A 13,834-nucleotide genomic window follows, 5' to 3' on the forward strand; every position below is an offset into this window, starting at 1 on the left:
TAGTTAAATGATAAAAGTCAACTTATATATCAGCTTAGGGAATGTGCCCCTGGCCTCATAGTTGGGAATAGACATTGCTGTGGAAATGAAAGCTGAAAAACTGGTGGTCCTCATCACGGTTTTCTATCATTGTAGGAAGAATTATATACTCGCTCTTTTGATATTTACTATTTAGAAATAAAATATCCCCCATTTCAGTTGCTTCTCTTGAATTTATTTTAGAAACAAAGCATAGGGGAAAAGCTTCTTGACACTGGTCTCAGCAAGGATTTTCTGGATACAATGCCCAAAGCACAAACAATGAAAGCAAAAACAAACAAGTGGAACTACATTAAACTAAAAAGCCTTCTGCACAGACAGCAAAGGAAATGGTCAAAGGACCTACATAGACACTTTCTCCAAAGAAGATATTCAGATAGTCAACAGGTACATGAAAAGATTCTTCACAGCATTCATCATCTGGGAAATGCAAATCAAAAGTACAATGAGATGTCACCTCACACTTGTTAGAATTTCTTTTCCAGAAAATACAAGAGATAACAAGTGCCAGTCAGGATGTGGAGAAAAGGTACCTCTTGGGCACTCCTGGTAAAAATGTAAATTGGTACAGCCATCCTGGAAAACAAGATGGAGATTCCTCCCACAATTAGAGGTAGAACTGCCATATAATGTAGCAATCCCACATGTGGGTATATATCCAAAGAAAATGAGTATCTCAAAGAGGTATTTGTAATCCCCATGTTCATTGTAGCATTATTTACAATAGTCAAGACATGGAAACATATATAAATAAATATAAAATATACATAATGCAATAGTATTCAGTCATAGAAAAGAAAAAAATCCTGCTATTTGTGATTACATGGATGAAACTTGAGGGCATTATGCTAAGCAAAATAAGTCAGATGGAGAAAGACAAACACCATATGATGTCACTTATATGCGGAACCTAAAAAACCCCAAACTCATCAGAGAACATATGGGAGGTTATCAGGGGTAGACCATGGGCAGTGAGGGAAATGAGTGAAGGTGGTCAAAAGATACAGATTTCCAATTATAAAATAAATAAATTCTGGAGATATAATGTACAACAAGGTGACTGTTAATACTATATTGTATATTTGAAAGTTGCTAAAAGAATACATTTTAAAAGTTCTCACCACACACACACACACACACACACACACACACACACATGTAACTATGTGAGGTAATAGATGTGTTAGCTAGCCTTACTTTGTTAATCATTTTACACTTTAGACCTATATAGTGCACAATCATTACATTAAACTAACACAATCTCATTTCATTATATCTCAATATAATCTCATGTCATTATATCTCAATAAAACTAGGGAAAAAGAAACAGCAAAATTTTTATTACTTACATGAAATGTTCCTTTCTATTTAAATACATTTTTTTTTCAGTTCCTTTATACAGGCCTCTTGAGAATAACTGTTCCTAACAGTGAGACAGAACTACCTACAAATCAGCAGATGTCATTCCCTAACTGTCCTCAACTGTGCTTCTCTGTCAATTTCACTTGGTTATTTTTTTTTCTGCAAATTTCAACTGCCTGTTTCTCCATCACCAATTTCACTGTCCATTTCCAACCTCTGATGAGCCTCCAAGATACACTAGGGCTAATATTTTTCACTTTGCCTGTATAAGGACCAGAATACAAGATATGCTTTCTGTTTGAATGCCAGATCTAATGCAAATATCTGTATGGTTTATAGTAGCCATATGGAATGTTTTTCTACTCTGTGGCTATGTCTTTTCAGCAGATATACCTATGATTATAGGTATGTTTTCTAATAAAAGCCACAGTTCTGGTTCATGGGACAAACACTGGTTAAAATTTGCTACTCTTTCAACGATACTGAGAAAATAATGATTGTCTACCATGTACCAAGCACTACTGTGAAGATTCAGCAGTTATAAAACACAAAGTCTTGCTTTCATGGCTCTTATATTCTAGGCAGACAGAACAAAAAATAATTATATAATAAGTTGGATTGTGATAAGTTTTCTGAAAAAAAAAAAAGGACAGAATAGGTAATGCCTAGGGGGTGCTTGCAATTTTAACAAGGGTTTTCAGAACACTGGAACCACTGTGAAAGTGGTGACATCTGAGTAAACAGCTGGTGGAAATGAGGGAGAAAGCCATGTGAATATCTGGGGCAAGAACTTTTCAGGCAGAGGGAACACCTAGTGCAAAGGTGCACATAGGCTGTCACAAGCGGTAAGGAGTATTACTGTAAGCATCTGCCAGGGACTAAAATTCAGGCAAGGCTTTTTTTGTTGTTGTTGTTGTTGCTATAAGGAATCCACCTACAAGAGAGTTTAATCAGCTTAAGATGAGCATCAGTGCAGATCTGTTTAGTGTTCTCTCTCAGCCATGACCTCATTGCTAATACTGACAGTCTGGACTGCCTCTTAGATTTGGATGAACCTTGGATGTGCAGCCTGGCAAACTTGGATGAAACCAGAAAAGAGAGGTTTTGGTAGCTCCATAGGCCTGTTGGTTCTTTACCTCATTTTTCTCTCCACATGGGGCTGCATATTAATCACATGTAGCCAGTGATTCCCAGTTTTAATTTAATCTAAAATACATCCATTACCATATATGATCTAAGAAGTAAATATAATAGAATTCTGCCTCAAGTGAGCTAATGGTGGACAGCCAATACATAAGGCTACGAACAAAGGTGGAAATGCCACCAAACTGTTTGTTCAATGTCTTTACTTCTAGTCAGGGCAACATAGTAAAGAGGTCATTACTAATGTTAAGTCTTAAATTAATTTCCAGAGATTGTCACGCTTACATTCAACAAATAGAAATAATCGCACTGGTCCTTTCTCTCCCATAACTAGCAAAGTAGTATAACAGTGCTCTGCTAGTCAAGCAATCTGCCCCTCCTTCTAAGGGTTTTCCAATTTACGGAGAATATTTTCCTAAAGCTTCTGTTATGCCCTGGGAGCCCACTCTCATCCTTGATAAGAATAAACATTATTAGGAACTCAACAAATGGAGATTTGAAAGCAAGGTTTAGTTTATTTTAGCCTACCTTTGATTTGTCTGGAGACTGAATTCCTCACACATGAAGATCAGTACTTATTTCACAAGAGTAAAGTTTTAAGAGAGGACCAAGATTTCTTTAGCAAAGAGAAGCTGGTTGAACATCCAAATAGGTAATAATGACTTACAAATAACTGAAAACAGGATTTTAAGATGATAGCTGTCTGCTTTATTTAGATTTGCTTTAGATGTCTGATGTAATTGGCTATGGTAAATTTGAAGACACAGAAAACCTTTAAAATATGGCTACGTATGTGGTTTTAGATCCAAATCAAGTATTGATCATTATGACTGTGGCTAGGTCTAAATTTAGAATTATTGTAATCTAATGTGTTGAGGTTGTTCCATACTTATATTTAGGAGTGGCCAGAGAGGACATTTCTATAATGAAACTATGCTGTAATCAAATCAACAACTTAGAAATTTACTGGCCTTTTAACTTCACATATTTAATCTGTTAAAGTTTTTGTTCTTGATATTCTGAAAAAGTCACTGGAAAGAAGCTACTTATTCTTTTTCCTCATAAAAGAATGCAATTTCCTAATCAATGAAGAGTCTAGATGGAAAAACTAAAACAATAGATCAATTACACCAAATTTGCAAGAGTAAGGTTTTTACTTTATTTAAATTAAAATAGGTCATTCTGGAAAGAAAAAAAATACACAATGGGCTGCCTTCACTTGTAAAATTTCTTTTGAACTAATGAGAACTTATCTCACATAAGAGATTTGTGGACTGTTGTAAATACTCTACCAATCATGTATTCCACAGCTTTAAGCTGTGATGTGCTAGAACAGAGGGCTTACTCACAGACTCATGTTAGTTTACCTAGGTCAGGCTCTTTGCTCCCAACTTACTAGCTGAGTAATCTCAGGTAAGACATTTAACTTTTTTGTGACTTAGCTGAGTACATAGTGGGAATAATAGTTTCTACCTTTTGCATTTTTGGAGGGCTAAATGAGTTAACACATAAAACATTCTTATACCAGTGGTTGGCACATGATGAATGCTCATTAAATGTTAGCTAGTTACTAGAATTATTCTAGTGTATGATAAAGTGAGGAACTACCACCAATCTTAATGGGAAGTACTGGATGCAATTCTTGTATTTTTATTGGGTTTCATTTACTTTACAGAAACTAGTAGGCTTTTTGGTCTTAGAGTACAAGGAAGCAGAGAGGGATGGCTCCTCTAAGCGAAACTAACCCCTGAATAGAGTGCCTGAAATCACAGGAAGCTTGTCACAATGTGGGCAGACACCAAGAGCAGACCAATCTAATAACCCACTTCTCTCTCTCTTTTTTTTTATCTCGTGGAAATTAATGGAGTATCTGATGTAGACCATTAAATTAATTGTTCCTGTATAAGGTTTAAAACCTTGGTTTACCATAGGGTAAACTTAGGCTTTTGTTGGTCATCCAAATTCTCTGTATCTCTTCAGTTTCACTGCAGAATTAAAACCAAATTTACCACAGTGGATTGTTACAGCGAGTCTGGCATTTATTTCTCCCAAGAGGCCATCTGCTTCTGGGGAAGGGCAACAGGGTGCCCTCCATTAATATATCTAACTGATGGTGTAATGATGCACAATTCCTGGTTAACCCTTGCAATTCACAGTTATTGTCTTGGAACATAAGATGGTATTCTCTTTTCACTGCGTAACTACAAATGTTAGGATAGACTTTTATAAAAGTATTGGTCTACTCTTGAATCCTTCTAGACTTTGCTTTTGATGCCCTTAAGTTCTTTTAACTAGTCTACTAGCCACAAAAGCTCCGATTACTAAAGTTAGAGGGGAAGGGATATTCTTCTGGTTCCAACTTCTAAAACGTCCCGCCAGAACAGGTGTACTTGCAAAGTAAAATTAGCCTTAAGGGTCCTCTGTCTCAGGTTGTACAACTGGCCCAGGAGGGTGGTGCCCTCGCGCCCTGTTTACCGGCGTGTGTGTGTGTATCTGTGGGTGTCGCGGCACGCGCAAGGACACACACGGACCCACTTTCTTAGGTCAGCCCAGTCAAACCCTCCGTCTTATCCCAAGGGCTGTCAACTCTCACGCCTCTTTCTGCGCCCTCAGCCAGCCCCCCCGCCTTCACTCTTCCACTCCCTCACGCCCCGCCTCCAAAGTAGGACGTCCCACTCTAACTGGCAAGTGCTCCTCTCACTCCTACTCTGCAACCAATCACTCGAGTTCTGGTGGAGAGCGGCAGAGCCAATGGAAATGCTCGTTGCGGCAGCTGCCGGGTCCAAGCGCCGGTAGGCGGTGCCGGGGGCGGGGTGCGGGTGGGGAATCAGTTGCCATTTGGAGTGAGGAGCAGGCGGAGGCGGCGGCGGCGTTTGCGGTGGCGCGGAATCCGCGGAGAGCCAGACACCTCGAGGCCCTTTCCTCCTGCCCAGATCCCCAGAAACAGGGGTCCGGGCCCTCCCTGCAGTTGCCAGGCGATCCCGCGCGTGCAGCCCTGCGAGGCAGCGAGCGGCCCCCGAGGCTGCGTGATCCGGACTGTTGCCCCTCTCCCCTGTCAGCGCGATGCCCGGGGCGGCGGCGGCTCTGGGCTCCTCGCGGCCCCGGCCGTGACCGCCACACCGAGCCCGGCCCGGCGGTTGGGGCCGTTGGGCGTTTGTTTTCGCAGCTTTCCCCTCCCCCCTCGCCGAGGCCGCGGGGGTGCGCGTTGGGAAGGGGGAGCCAAGAGACTCCTCCTCCTCCCCGATACCCCCGCCCCTCCCCCTTACACACTCGCACGCACTATCGCGCCGGCTCCCACACGCTCGCGCGCCGCCCGCTCCGCGCCTCGGTGTCGGCCGGCGTCGTCCCGGGCCCGCGGAGCCACCATGTCCACTGCCTCCTCCTCCAGTTCCTCTCAGACCCCTCATCCCCCGCCGCAGAGGATGCGGCGCAGCGCCGCGGGCTCCCCGCCCGCCGCCCCCTCCGCCGGTAGCGGGAACGGAGCGGGCGGCGGCAGCGTGGGTTGCGCCCCGGCTGCGGGAGCCGGCCGGCTGCTGCAGCCCATCCGCGCCACGGTGCCCTACCAGCTCCTGCGGGGCAGCCAGCACAGTCCCACGCGCCCACCCGCCGCCGCCGCCGCCAACTCGCTGGGTAACCTCCCGGGGCCCGGCGCGGCCCGCGGCCCCAGTCCGCCCAGCCCGACGCTGCAGCCGGCCGCGGCCCCGACCGAGCCGACGCCGCGGGCCAAGGGCCGCCCGAGACGGTCCCCCGAGAACCACCGGAGGAGCAACTCACCTGAGAGACGGAGCCCCGGCTCGCCCGTGTGCAGAGGTAGCGAGCCCAACCCTTACGTCCTCCCGGGCTGCGTCTTCCCCGACGGTTCCCTCCGTGGAAACTTCAGCCTCTCCGGGCTTCTCTTTGCTAGTGCATTATCGAAGGTGTGAAAGTGGCTTTGGGAATCTCACCTCCCTGCGGTCGCTGCGGGGCTTGGAGGAGCGAACTGCAAAACAACTTTTATTTGACCCACATGCCGCCCCTCAGATTTTATCTTCCATCACTCGCCTGCATCGAAAGGTTTTTCAGTTTAAGAGCTGATTAGCTCACTCATGTGTTTGCTGTTGGTAGCGGGGAAGGAGGAGCTGGGCGAAACACTTAAAAATACACGCACACAAACTCTGGCAGCCGATAAGGTGGTGGTTGTAATGTACAAGCTCTTTGTGCTTTACTACAAAGTTCCTAACGTGTCTGTGATTACTGGCATATATATATTTTTTCTTTTTTGGAAGGGTGGTGGCATTAGTTATGATGTAAGGATTATCTGTTGGATGTGTAGAGGAGACAGTTTTGGGTATGCAATTGAAGTGTATAGTGTTTTTTCCTTTTTTTTTTTTTTCCCATCTCCCTTTTTTCTCTACTTAATATAGTCATATGCATCAGAGCAGTACTTCACTGGAAATAGTCAATGCCCAACTCAAGATTTTCATGGTAATTTTCTAAAGACCTGTTTGTGGAGTGTGCTCACTTTTTCCTTCCATTTTTAAGTACACTTAACAGTTCAGTTGAGCTGTTAAAGCATCTCAAGTTTCTTTTTTGTTAGGTGTCAAAGGTAGTGGTGAGCTAGTGGATGCTCTAGGCTTCCCTTAATGTTTTCTGTTTTGGTTTGGTTTTGTTGATGTCTGGGGACACAGTGCATGATCTAGTTGAGTCCTGGGGGAGAAAAGGAAGATTAGCCAAAACAGGGACTTAAAGCTCATAAGGGAGAGTGGAGTAGCTAATATAATTAGATACCAGGCTAGAGCTACAGATGCTGCTCCTGCTGCAGTATTGTGGAGACAACTGATCATACCGAGTGGAAAACTCTCTGCGTGGAAGGGAACACTGTGGAGCTCGTTCGGTTATGTGGTATGTGGAATTTTTTTTTTAATGGAGTTTTTTTTTTTTTTTAAATGAATGTCTTAGACTTGGAGAAAGTGATTATGTTGTGATAGATTGCAGTTTTAGTGGTGTTGTTTTTTGTTTTTTGTTTTTTTTTTTTTTTACATTTCTGGCCGGTAATTAGCATGTTGCTAAGGCACTTGTTTTCAGACCACTTGATGGTATGGCAGAGTAGGATGTAGTGCAGTGGTATGTGTACATGAGCACCAAGAAATATCTCCTGTAATCTGTATGCACCAGGAGGAATTTGCTCCCCCACTCCTCCCCCAGGTCAAGCCAGCTGCTGCAGAAACTGACATCCTCCAGCAAATCCTGAATGAATGAATGAAAACAACGTGATCGCCCTAATAATGACCACAACTGAACACACATCTTTGGCTGTATTTTATAGAAAAGGCCACCATTTTCTAACAGATTAATGCCATATGCAGCTCCCTTACACATTTTCTGGAGCTATATGAAATGAGTGGTAAAAGAACGAATAGAAGGAAGCAGTTAGAGAAATTTTTGAGTGATTTAGCTTCAACAGTGCATAGATTGAGTTTTGGGATTTTCTTTTAGGGGCTAATGTAACAGCCATAAAATAACCATTTCAGACTGATTGTGTACAGAGGGTTTTGTGGGCAGAGTAAGAGTAGTTGCTGTAACAATATAATGGCTATGTAGTGCCTCCTCCCCTTTTGTTGATAAACACTAACATCTTACAACACATCATAGTACAACTTGTTTTTCTGCATCTTTCAAAAGTCTTAATTGCTTAAGAATTACATGGTCCCTAATAAAGTAGTTTTAATGAAATTTGTGATCAGGCTTAAACTCTCCTCTTTGTTGTAGTGTGGTACATCCGAGTTTAATTCAGTTTTAATGTAATAATGATGAAAACACTTTTCTGAGTCTGTTGTGCAGCAGACAGATTTGCATCACCAGAGAGCTTATATTGGGAAGAGAAGAGGCTTTTCTGCTGTTTTTAACACCAGGTGGTTTTGTCAGCTCCTTAGATTTAAGGGATTTTGAATGCAGGCTCTTCAGCCCTCAGTTCCCTGATTATATTACCTTTATGTTACTTCACATCCTGCCTTACCCCTCTCTACCCAAATTAAAACTGTGCAACTAATCTATTCTGTTTAGTTAGCCGTTTAAAATCCATACTATGAACAGTTGAACAATTTTTCAAACAGTATCTACTCAGTTTCTTTTGAATTCTGCGAGGTTCTGACTTCAGTGGATTTTAGCCTCTACAGGTCAAGGCTCCTGCTGCCGCCGCCGCTGCTGCTGCTGCTGCTGCTGCTGCTGCAGACACTGACATCACTATACTGCATGAATGAAAAACAACAACGTGCTCCATTTCTTGCTCTCCACCTCCTTCCTTTTTTGCACACTCCTCTGTGTGTGTGTGTGTGTGTGTGTGTGTGTGTATTTACGATGGTGTTATGCTGCATATGAAACTACATTTAAAAATGTTAAATTAAGTAGATGGTGGCTCAAGGGATATGTATTTAGTACAGAGGCATATTGTTTACAGAAAGCTTCAAGTGCTATGAGCATTTGGACTGGAGGTGACATAACTGAGCATTCGTTTTTTTTTATTGTTTTTTTTTTTTCCTGGACTGGTGGTGATGGAAGAAAATACAGAAGCTTCAAATAGTTTTCTTTGTAATTGTTTTACCAAGAAGAAATTACGAAACAACATAATTTCTAAACATGTCAGATCATTATTATTTCCCTCTTAAACATTCTTAATATGCATATTTAGGGTTAGGCTATAATAATAAAGAAATGATACTCAGGCTATTTCATAAAGCTGAGGAAAAGCTGAATTCTGTAATTGGTACAATCAGTTTTAATATATTAATTTATGAAATTAAGCGAGATGGCAATTTTCTTTATTTTTGTAGCACAGTTTTAGATAATTTGAAACGGTATCATAAGATACGTAAGTCTTTTAATAACCTTGCTCTATATAGAGGATATGGACTTTTACAAATTAAAACTATCTCGTTTATACATGTGAATCATATTTTTGTATTTTTTAAATTTCTATTGTATTTTTAAACCTTCAAGGTTTGTTATTTATATTCATTTCTCTACTTCTGCCATTTAGCAAAATGTCACCCTCCCCCTTGTTTGGTTCTGAAGGGTCTTGAAGTGGTGAATGACAAGCTGCTGAATGCATCCTCAGGCTCCCTGTGATGTGTTTGTAATAGATGTAAAATCATAAAGTATTATGCAAATAGTTATTTTTTTGTAATGGTAATACATAAAGTCTACCTTTGAGATAAATAGAACAACTCAAATGGGAATATAGCAGGATGTTAGTGTTAAAGTTAATCATCTGTAAGCTAAAATCATGAGTAATAACCAAAAGAAAATAAAGTTGCTTCTTTGTGAAACCTCAGAGCAAAACCTGTGGATTTAGAAACACAACAAATACTCACAATTTTACTGTGCAAGATAAGATAGTAAGTAGCAATTGCAAATCCTTTTGTGTGTGTGTGTGTGTGTGTGTGTGTTTTAAGATTGAGCACTAGGATGAATTATAAATTCTAAAAGATATAAAAGGAGTTGCATTAGAGAACTCTGAATGGAGAATACTGCTTATTTTTAAGTGTACTATATCTAGTTAAAAAAGCATGGAAGAGCTTGTAATTTATATGGCTCCTGTTATGGAGAATAGCATGCATTGATCCCTGATTTAACAGAACATTTATTTAGGCCTACTATGCTAACAGATTACAAACTCCAGAGTGAAATTTGATTAGAATTTTTTATGGTTATCTTGAGAGCTTTATTGTTTTATGCTAAGTTGTGATTACATTTTAAAAGAAAATACAAAGCCAGTTAGCATGTAATATTGAATGACTTCATACAATGTGTGTATGTCTTTGTGTTTTAATCAAATTAATTTGCTTTCAGTGTTTCAGTCTTTTCATTAAATTTTCCTTTTTGAGTCTTTTTTTTACACTATGCTCAGTTTGTGGAATGAAACATTTTAATTACTTTTTTCCCCTTTTTAGAGATGCTCAGACATTCTCTTTGTATAAAGTTACTTCTCAGGCTGATATTCTTAGAAATCAGGCCCTCCTCATGGCCCTCTCTTTTAAAATGAGTTTTCTTAGAGTGCTTAGAGGAACTTGTTTCAAAGTTTTCCTATACTTGAGTAAAAATAGTTAAGTGTCTTTGTTTTGTTTTTTCTAAAATGACAGGCTTCAAATACTGATTTTTGGGAAAGGTTTTAGGCCTTTGAGAACTTACACTAAGGATCGGCAGCATTAATGATTTAGTTTTTGCCATCGCTTATGGTGCATGAGATTTGCAGGTCAGGGAGTGAATAGCAAAATAGATAAGTGAATTTATGGAAGTTAGTTGTTCTTAAACTACTGTGTTATGTTCAAAGATGATATTCCTCTCCCTTAACTTACTCTTAGCATATTGAATATCATACACCTAAGTTTTATAAAAGTATCTTGGTCAGTTTAACTATGTGTGTAGCTTTGTGTGTGTATACTGAGTGTATATACACACTCATTTTATATCTTTAGTGTATACTGAGCTGAAAATTATTTCATTATTTACAGTACTTTTTATAGAAGGATATGTCATTCACTGCAGGATACATTTCTTCAAGGATTTAATGCAAATTAGGAGTTAGGCATTGGTAAATGGTGAAAGGTAATGGCATCCTTGTGGTTTTGATTGGTGATAATGCAGACTAAATGTGAATAAGAAAACAAATAATTGGGCTCTAAGGCAATGAATAACAATGGAAATAAATGGCAATGTTCAATAAATGACTCATAAGAGAAGATTTTTTTAAGTCTGAAATTTAAACAAGTTTCTAAAAACCTGTTTGATCAAAACTTTCGCATGTAGCTAATATTCTGCCAAGTAGTACATACTAACGACCATGATAGTCTTAATTTTAGTTCATTCTTTTTTCCAGAGCTTGAGATTCCTGAACACCACCACCACCAAGATAGGCTTTTCCACAGCACCTGTGCCAGGCACTGTTGTCTTTTGCCTTAATATATAATTTTGTTATTAAATGATACATTTCTGATGCTGTTTCTGTCCTTTATACTTTGTATTTTAACAAGAGGTTGAATTTGAGACTGATAGTCTCTTAATAGAATTTGCCAAAAGTGGAGGAAAGAGAGAACAGTACTCATTTATTAGTATGGAAAGCCTAAGGAACTGATGGAAGAGCCAGAAGTTACTTCCCTTTCTTTCTCTCTATCCCTTATTTGGACCCCATAAACTGACCATGATCCAGCCCATCACCCAGCTAATTCTAAAAGAATAAGATTTGTGTTTATTCTGCAAAACAAATTGTAATAGGTTAGCAGTAATTCTGAAAAAAGTAAGGACTTTGCTTACATTATGAACAATTACAGAGAAAAATACTGTTTTAGTATTTAAATGTAGTAGGAACAACCATGACAGATACCTTTAAGCAGTGTTGTTTACTTCAAAAGAATGCTATTGAGGCAAATAACAGGAGGAGATAGGTTTAGGAATACCTCAGTAACTTCCCCTATATTATGCTGTGCCTCTAGCTGTAGGTAGAAAGGAGAAAAGTATTTTAGTGCTTATTATATACTATGCAGTGTATATGTTCATTTATCAAGAAAGTGGATTCGAAGTGCAAATCATCTGATTCCAGATACAGTGTTTATTCCACAAAACTATCTTGTTGCTCCTAACTCAAAAAGACTCTGATGTTGGTGATCACCCGTGATTTCTGAGCTAATAGAATTGCTAAAGAATAGGGTTTCTGTTTTTTCAACAGCACTGTTACACTGTGCCAGGATATGCTTTGACATTTTCAGAATATTTAAACATGTAGGATACAGGATGGTGAATGTAACCAGAATAGAATATACATGAATTGGTCATATTTCTTCATTTGTTCTTACAGAACAATGTAAGTGTATGAGAGAGAGAGAGAGAGAGAGAGAGAGCGAGCGAGCGAGCGCGCGTGCGCAAGTGAGAGAGAAATCCTTGCCGAGGACTCAAGGATATGAACTTGATTGTGTCTGGCCCTCTTCTCCTCTAGAATCTGTGCTGTCCTTGAATCATAGTGGGAGGTACTTTTCTCAATGAATATTAAAAATTAATTACACATGGTGGTAAAGTAATGAATGCTTCAGGAATCAGTAAGCAGAGACTGGTCTCGATTGTCTCAGCAACTGGTGCTAGGTTAATTCAGTCCTCCCAAGAGCTAACAAGTTATCACTGCTATTTGTGTGTTTGCACTGTGGATGTTTGTAACTTAATGAAGTGCCACCATGGTGCACCTTAATGATGGCTCACCAAAAATAAGGATGAGTTAGAGAAACTAGTGAAACCTATTATTGTGTGGCAAGGTCAGTGTCCAAAATTTTCTTCCAAGCCATGAGAATTAAATATCTGAATATTTCATAAGCTGATACAGCTTGCTGCCTAGTGTCACTAAAGATCAAATACCTACCACCTACTGACAGTAATAACTCCTTATTTATCCAGTTAACCACAAAGAACTTTTGTGAGTAGTCCCCATCGTTAATTTTAACTTTCACGTTACTAAAAAAATTAAATATTTGATGAAGCATTTTCTAAAGACATTTTACAATTGTTTCCTTAAGCAGAACAAAGAAGACATAAGTGAGCTCTTTGTGGCTTATTTATCTTTATTGATACTTATGTACCTAACAAAGTGATTCCTACAAGTAGCATTAATATAAGATTGAGCATTGACTGACAACTAGAGTTGCCCTATAACTGATTCTATAAATTTGCTTTTGGGATTGTCTTTTTTCTGATGAAGGTGGAATGAAGCAATGTGTGGTTACATTATTCCTTGCTAGAATAACCTAGTTCTTTTCTCCAGCATTATCACATTTAAAGGTCAAATTATTTTCCAAATGGTACCATAAAGGAGTTTTAGAAACAAAAAGGTGTACTGGAAAGTAATTGGAGTTAAGAGACTTGGGTTGTATTTCCAGTTTTAACATTTGACTTATAGCAAGTCACTAATTCTTGGCGTCTTAGTTTCTCTATCTTTAAAATGAGAAGTGGGATTTTTAGAGTTTTGGTTAGAGAAAAAAATTCTGAGAGGAAAAGTAAGTTTATTAAACTAGATAATTCCTTTTTTTAATATTTCCCCCTAGCTTTGTTGAGGTATAATTGACAAATAAAAATTGTATATATTTGAGGTGTACAGTGTGATGATTTGATATATGTATACACTGTGAAATGATTACCACAGTCAAGCTAGTTAAAACATCCATTGCTTCACATAGTTACTGCCTTTGTTTGGTGTGTGATAAGAACATTTAAGATCTACTCCTAGCAAATTTCAAATATACGGTACAGTATTATTAACTAGAGTCACCATGCT

The 13,834-nt window shown here is 39.5% G+C and overlaps 1 protein-coding gene and 1 long non-coding RNA gene across 2 annotated transcripts in view; both read left to right on the forward strand.

The window, feature by feature from the left end:
* The first annotated feature begins 2,676 nt into the window (after positions 1-2,676).
* Positions 2,677-13,834, forward strand: part of GLCCI1 (glucocorticoid induced 1) — a 108,766-nt gene continuing 97,608 nt past the window's right edge. The window contains exons 1-2 of the mRNA XM_023242103.2: positions 2,677-2,731; positions 5,272-6,354. Of these exons, the coding sequence (XP_023097871.2) occupies positions 2,677-2,731; positions 5,272-6,354 (1,138 nt within the window). The remainder of the gene's footprint in view (positions 2,732-5,271; positions 6,355-13,834) is intronic.
* On the forward strand, positions 6,468-9,848 carry LOC109497466. The gene is made up of 2 exons (XR_002153687.3): positions 6,468-7,425; positions 8,691-9,848. It is a non-coding gene; the product is annotated as an uncharacterized LOC109497466 (long non-coding RNA).

The sequence above is a fragment of the Felis catus genome, chromosome A2 (genome assembly GCF_018350175.1).
Source record: "Felis catus isolate Fca126 chromosome A2, F.catus_Fca126_mat1.0, whole genome shotgun sequence".
NCBI lineage: Eukaryota > Metazoa > Chordata > Mammalia > Carnivora > Felidae > Felis > Felis catus.